Source organism: Cebus imitator, unplaced genomic scaffold (assembly GCF_001604975.1).
Source record: "Cebus imitator isolate Cc_AM_T3 unplaced genomic scaffold, Cebus_imitator-1.0 Scaffold93, whole genome shotgun sequence".
In the NCBI taxonomy this organism is placed as follows: domain Eukaryota; kingdom Metazoa; phylum Chordata; class Mammalia; order Primates; family Cebidae; genus Cebus; species Cebus imitator.
In genome coordinates, this window is record NW_016107408.1 from 5,535,436 (window position 1) to 5,542,973 (window position 7,538).

Sequence of the window (7,538 nt, forward strand, 5' to 3'; positions counted from 1 at the left end):
TTTTTTGTATTTTTAGTAGAGACGGGGTTTCACCATGTTGACCAGGATGGTCTCGATCTCTTGACCTCGTGATCCACCCGCCTCGGCCTCCCAAAGTACTGGGATAACAGGCGTGAGCCACCGCGCCCGGCCTATATGCCTATTTCAATCAAAGTGTCAATGCTATTCCAGCAACTTTTAAAACTTGTTTTGGCTTACAACTAATACCCTCAAGACTTAACAAATTAAAGCTATTCAAATGAAGCCAGTTTACTCCCTGAAAAATCAAATGAGGAAAACCCTGTTTTTTTAACTAACAGCTTTTAAGAAAGCATGTCCCTCCTCTTCACCCAGCCATTTCACACAGTTATGAGACAGAGGGCAACTACTGTATCGTCACTCTTTTTTTTTCTTTTGGAGTAAAGCCACAACATTACTAACAAACAGCTAATGGCCACCGTTCAAAAGCAATAATGGCATTATGACTTCATATCTCAGTTATCTACCAAATTGAAAAGAACCACATATATGTATTTTTCTCTCTCCTCAAAGAAAATCTGAAAGTAAATGTGAGTATTCTGATTCACTTTCTCCTCCATAATAAAAATTTCTAAGGGAATGTTAAACAATATCTTCTTCCCTAATAATAGCATGGGAGAGAAGGTTTTTACACTTGTGCCAGAGTTTACTAATTTAAGTTACAAGAATTTATAAAATGTTCACGGTCTAGGTCTAGGACAAATTTCAAAGACAGAAATCAGGGAAAGTTCTTGTTTAAAAATTCTTAGAGACTGCATGTGCATGCCCCCAGTTTTAATTTGTTGCTTCAGTGCTTAATGTGCAATGGGACAGATTTTGAGAAAAATATGAACTGCCAGCCTTCTAGGTTCAAGTTTCTAAGGTAAACTTATGAAGAAGCTGGCTCTAGAATGTTATCAAAAACAAAAAGCAAAATACTGGCCCAAGAGGGTTTTTGTACAGGCTATAAATGTGGGCATTTGAGTAGGCATCCTCTACCATCGTAAGTGGATTATCTATGGGAACTAGTAATCACCTACAGAAACATCAAATTACCTCTCCCATACACCACTGAAACTGAGCAATTTTTTAGTCTAAGTTAACTTTGCCCTGATTTCCAGCTGTCCAAGAAAACAGAAACCTATAGCTGGTTCCATCTGCTTTCTGACAATTTAGTGCTGACTTTGAGAATACCTGGGAAAAGTGTGCTGTCAGAAACCCAGCTTTGACATGAATACACAGACACAAATTTTCTTCTCTTTAAAGAGCTCTGCAGCATCATCTTCTATGAGACTCAACCTATATTTCTAACATTAAGAAATTACTGGGCAGTTAACTTCAGAGTAGAACTCTACGACACCTCGGGCAATGAGGGCAAAATAGTGACTATCAATAGGTCCACATAACTTAAAAGTAAAAAAACCTCAAGTCTTTTTAAAAGAACCATATTTCTACATCTCCACTTTCTTTCTCTTTATAAAATGCTAAGAATTTCAATCAGGAGTAGTAAACAAATGAGTGGCAAATTCCAGCAATAAGTCTAAGGCTCAGAAGTAAAAATGTCAAAACTTAAGACACAGGGAATACTCAAACATTTAACTCCAACCTTTCCTCTTTTAAAGTTAAGATACTCTTTGATAACACTCATCCTTGTTAAAATAAATTATACATCCAAAAGGGCAAACTGCTCCAGTCAATTGGGTAAACAACATAATTAACATGTGCTGGGGGAGAGCGAATCCTCACATAAATAGTGGGGCTCAAAATAAGCTGTGCACTATATAGAAGCTGATTTTTAAACTGTCAGCAGGTTTCTTTTCATGCAATTAAAGTTTAATAAGGGGTAATTGCTTCTCAAGTTTCTCTTAAGAAAGTCGAAATCTGACTTGTACAATAGCAGGTTGCACCTTATTATTGAGAACTCCATTTGTTTTTTCACAAAGAATAAAAATACACTGAGGTTCTTTAATGAGTTTGGGTATGTACTTCTAACAATCTCTCTAAACTGGGAAAATTAATTTCTAACCTACCAAAATCATATTCCAGAATGCAAAATCTTTTGGCTATGTAAAATAAGACTGACTGAATGCTTCTACATAAATACTTTAAGTCTAGGTCTTTTTTAAAAATGCTAATTTTTAAATAAAATTCAACAGGGCAGATCAATCTACTCATATACTTCCTTTCTACAATCACATTAAACTTTGACTTTACTTGAAATACTACCAGTATCAATAGACAAACAAATTCTTGAAGTATTCACACAAAGGCAGTTAAAGACCACACATCACACCAACTCATTTAAGTCATATTTAGTATCCTACTCAGCACGTATCTCAGGCTCTCCAGATCAAATATGATGGTAAATGTTAGAAGTGTACAATGAAAAACACAGCTTCTTTGTGTGTAATCAGGGCGAAAGAAGGTGCATGAGCACAAGGAGAGCGATCTCAGCATTGTGCTCGGCATCAGCACTTACCTTGAGGATGTCCCCCCTTTTGAAGCTCAGCTCGTCGTCTGCAGTAGCTTTGAAGTCATATTTGGCGATGGCTTCCATTCTGAGCGCTGCTCAGTGCTCAGCAGCCTGAAACAGGGGGAAGGGAGTCTTCCCTGCTGAAGCAACCCAGCACTCTGGGCTTAGCTTCGCCTCTCTTCTGGGACTCACTCCGGCACTCTGGGACACACAATGCCACCCTGAAGCAGAAGGGGGACGATTAAGAGAAGTGACCAGGATTGAAGGCAACCCCGCCCTGCCAATCGGCCTGCGGTCCCAGCCCCCACGCCCCCTGGCTCGGCCTGGCTCAGCCCTCCTCAGCTCTCCTCCCTCCCTTCCAGGCAACAGCCCCCTCCACTTCTTCCTCTTTTCAGCCTCAGCCCCCAGGCGACTGACAGGCCCGCTGGCCAATGGCGCAGCTGCCTGAGCTATTCCTGAACACACTTCCTCTTCCTTCCCGCTGGGTGTGCGCTGCGTGCAGGAACCGGCTGGAGTCCCGTTCAGTCTCCGCCTTTCCTCCTTCACTCCTCACAGGCTCTTCTCCAGCACCAAATACGGTCCACTGAAAGGAAGGCCTCACCCTGGGGATGGCACCTGTCTCTCCTCAGCTAAACAGGGCTGTCTCCCTCCCTTCCCCCTGTCATCCTTTCTGGTCTTCTGAGAATGCTGGCTCCCCTACTCCACAGGCAAAAGCAAGTAAAGCAAGACTCTGGTCTCGAGCTGCTGCACTCTTCTCGAAACTAAACCATGGTCTGCTCCCAGGAGAGGAGGAGAAAGTAAACGTAGGAACTGCTTTTTCAATCCATTTACTGCTACCAGCACCAACAGCTTTCCCCCAGCACTTCCCCGCTGTGACAGGCAAGCTCAGGTTAACGAGAGAAAGACCACAGCTCCGAGCAGCGTGCCGGTGCAAATGGTAGAGATCCCTAAGGCTCTGGGGTCCCCACCAGGCCTTGAAATAAAAGACCAAGGCTCAGCATTCCAGAAATAGCTCCATATTATTTCTAACTAGCCTAAGGAGCAGAGCTGAAGCCCTAATCTACACTTGAAAGGAATCTGTTTTTCAGAATCTGAGCTGCCAAATACCTTGTTGGGGGAAAGAAAGTGCAGGGAGACGGAGCCCGAAGAAGGTCAAAAAGTCTCTCTCACAGTCACCCTGAGCACAGCTTCTTAGAGCAAGAAGAGTATATAAAACTGATGCAAATTGCATTTTGCAGATAAAAGATTCTGGGAGAACCCTCAGAGAGTGTATCAGGCAATGATGAAGTGGCAGTAGTACAATCACTGGTGTAGCGAAGCGTCTCCAGCCATGAATATAGGACACAACCTAGATCTTTGGGTAACTAAAGAAAAATAAAATCCCCGTTCTGGTTAGCTCAGTCACTGTTTTCATACTTGCTAAACAAAAGCAGAAAACAGCAGAACTGGGACACGTTATTTATAGTGACACCTTTCTTAGATAATTACGACCTAGCAGCTCATTTGAGGGGCATAAGTGATTATCATTCTTTTGTTCTAAAGCTAACAATTGGGGCACTAATCAAGCATAACTGCAAATGGACCAAGCAACAAACCAGTGGGGAATACTAAGATTAGAGCAAGATAAGTACTATCGAAAAGAAAATAAATCATCTGATAATGTGTCCTTCAGTCAAATTCTGAAAGCCAAACATTCTGCTGCAGGTAACTAATAAACCAAACAATGTTTATTCCTTCAGGCCGTATCTAAGATATTCCATGTGGTGCTGGCTATAACAGGGAAAAGTAAAGAAAGAGTCCCAGCAACTAGTAAAAAATACAGAGGTTGATCTGAGAATATTTTTGTGTATCCTTAAATGCCCTTCTCTTACACTCTGTGTAGTTATTTTGATCAAACTAATCCATGTACATAATTTTAAAAGTCAGAGTATTAAAAGGCTTATGAAAAATGCTCCCGACCAACACCCATAGGCAATCACTCTCAATTTTATTTTTTGCTTTCTCTTTGTGTTTACTTAGAGCATTTCTTTTTTTTTAATTTTGTGGTCAATGTACAAAATGGATAGGGTATTTCTAAAGATTGCGCTTTAACTGCTTTCTTAGTTTATTCCAGCCATTATCTATTGCCTGAAAGGTTAAGACGTAGCTGCTCCACCAGCCAGTTTCCCCCTGCCTTATCCCAGTAATATCACATATTCTGGTTTAATCAGTGGTATATTATAAAATACTATTCAATGATAATGTAAGTAATGCACTACAACCAATCATACTTTTTCTTTTTTGAGATAGAGTATTTCTCTATTGCCCAGGCTAGAGTGCAGTGGTGCGATCTTAGCTTATTGCAACCTACACCTCCCAGGTTCAAGTGATCCTCCTATCTTGGCCTGTAGCTGGGACCACAGGCACATGCCAACATGACTGGTTGCTTTTTATATTTTTAGTAGAGACGGGGTTTCGCCATGTTGGCCAGGGTGGTCTTGAACTCCTGGCCTCAAGTGATTTGCCCTCCTTGGCCTCCCAAAGTGCTGGGATTATAAGCAGGAGCCGCTGTGCCCAGCCCAATCATACTTTTTTGTACAATACTTCAATTTTCCCCAGCATTAGCAACTGCTTAGTGTTCTGTTTTTATTTCCCTGTGTATCTACTTTTACTTTTTCTTTTCTCTCTCTCTCTTTTTTTTGTTTTGACAGGGTCTTGAGCTGTTGCCCAGGCACAAGAACGGTGGCATGGTAATGGCTTACTGCACCCTTGACCTCCTTGGCTCAAGCAATCCTCATGCCTCAGCTTCCCGAGTAGCTGGAACTACAAGCGTGAGCCACTATGCCGGGCTACTTTTCGTATTTTTTGTACAGAAGGGTCTCACTATGTGAGACCAGTCCAGTGTAGTTAGTGTTGAATCTGCATGGTCTCTAGAGGCAGGCCCCTCACACTAACAGCTACAATTCTGGGCAAACGGACCTTTTCTCACCTGTAAAAGACCCAGGCTGGTCTCAAACTCCTGGCCTCAAGCAATCCTCCTGCCTCAGCCTCCCAAAATGCTGGGATTATAGGTGAGAGAGTGAGCCACCATGCCAAGCCCTGTTTTTTTTTTTTCCGGAGACAGGGTTTCACCATGTTGGTCAGGATGGTCTCGATCTCTTGACCTTGTGATCCACCTGCCTCGGCCTCCCTAAGTGCTGGGATTACAGGCGTGAGCCACTGTGCCCGGCCACCCAGCCCTATTTTTACTTTTAACAAACACTCCAAAATCTCTGCTACATGCTATCAATACTTTCCTTAGCCTATTTAACTGGTCTCTATTGCTGAAACCACGTATTAGTGATAGAAGCTAAAGAATATTTGAAATAATATGAAAAAATAAGGAGTTTTATTTTTGAAAAACAGAAGAAATCAGAAAGAAACCCGAAAGCCCTGTCACTATCAAGGTGCTATGTAGTAAGACCAGCTGTAAGTTTCTATGTCATTCAGGATTTAACACAGCTGCACTGTTAACAGCAGTAGCACAAAAACCAAGACAGTTCTCAACACCTTCTTTCCTGCTGCTACTCAGCTCATCTGCTAAGAGAAGCTTAAAAAGAATAACCTTCTTAAAAATCGTGTTTCGAGTAACTATTGCTTTGTGAGATGCAGAGTTTGACAAAATTAAATCCCTGCTTCCATGGCTGTACTGAATAAAAAAACAGAAAACTCAAAGAGAAAAGCTTATTAGGTTATCCACACAAAAGAGCGTATTTGCTAATGGAATTCAAAAGGTTGTGTTTCAGTAAAGGCAGAAGAAAAAATCTAACACGCACACAACACTATTACTAAAAGAAAGAAATCTGAAAGCAGACACAATGTATAGTGATTTTAATGGAGTAAATGTTGCTGTTCACTTCCCAAGAAAATGGGGTATAGTGTACTAAACACTGAAGCCTAAGGAGAATAACCTCAAAACTGTTACCAGCCCATCCCAGGCAGGGAATTTTAAGCATAGCTTTAATTATTTATTTCAAACAATATGAACTGTATCCAAAACACTACTATCCTAAAGGTATTTGTAAGATTTTTTTCTTTCTTCCATTTAACTCTCTTCTTCCCAAAATTCACAGAAAATACATGATACCAGCCCAGTATAACTTAGTGTTGAATCTTCACGATCTCTAGAAGCAGGCCCTTCACACTTACAGCTACAATTTTGGGCCAAGTTTTGAAACAAGCTCTGGGTTTTCTTTTTTTTGAGACGGAATTTCATTCTTGTTGCCCGGGCTGGAGTGCAATGATGTGATCTTGCCTCACTAAAGGTTTCAAGTGATTCTCCTGCCTCTGTCTCCCAAGTAGGTGGGATTACAGTCATGTCATCACCAGCTGATTTGTGTATTTTCATTTTTTGTTGTTTTTAATGTTTGTATTTTCAAATAGAGATGGGGTTTCACCATGTTGGCTAGTCTGGTCTCCCAACTCCTGACCTCGAATGATCCGCCCGCCTCGGCCTCCCTAAGTTCTGGGGTTACAGGCATGAGCCACCGCAGCCAACCAATACATACTCTTGACCAAGCAATTTCACTTCCCAGATTTATCTCCCTGAAACAATGAGACAAAACACAGTGTGCAACATACACATATACACACACACCCCTGATCAATATCCATGAGCTTGTGTATGGAGTATCTACATAAATACCAGGATATGTTATTAAATTTTTGTTTTGTTTTGAGATGGAGTCTTGCTCTATCCCAGGCTAGAATACAATGGTGTGATCTCTGCTCACTGCAACTTCCACCTCCTGGGTTCAAGCCATTCTCCTGCTTCAGCCTCCCAAGTAGCTGGGATTACAGGTGCCCACCACCAAGCCTGGCTAATTTTTGTATTTTAAGTAGAGTAAGGGGTTTCACCATGTTGGCCACGCTGATCTCAAACTCCTGACTTCAGGTGATCCGCCTGCCTTGGCCTCCCAAAGTGCTGGGATTACAGGCTTGAGCCATCGCACCTGGTCACAAATTTTTAACAGAAAAATTAGTTTATTGTATTTCTCTAAAGCAAAATAATACATCAGTGTGTGCTTTTAAAAAAAAAAAAAAAAAAAAA

General features: G+C 41.5%; 1 protein-coding gene across 1 annotated transcript in view; it reads right to left on the bottom strand.

Moving 5' to 3' along the window:
* The window catches only part of GRB2 (growth factor receptor bound protein 2), an 81,599-nt gene that overhangs the window by 66,320 nt on the left and 7,741 nt on the right, over window positions 1–7,538 (bottom strand). Inside the window, exon 2 of the mRNA XM_017535740.1 lies at window positions 2,477–2,691. Within this exon, the coding sequence (XP_017391229.1) occupies window positions 2,477–2,554 (78 nt within the window). The 5' untranslated portion in view covers window positions 2,555–2,691. The remainder of the gene's footprint in view (window positions 1–2,476; window positions 2,692–7,538) is intronic.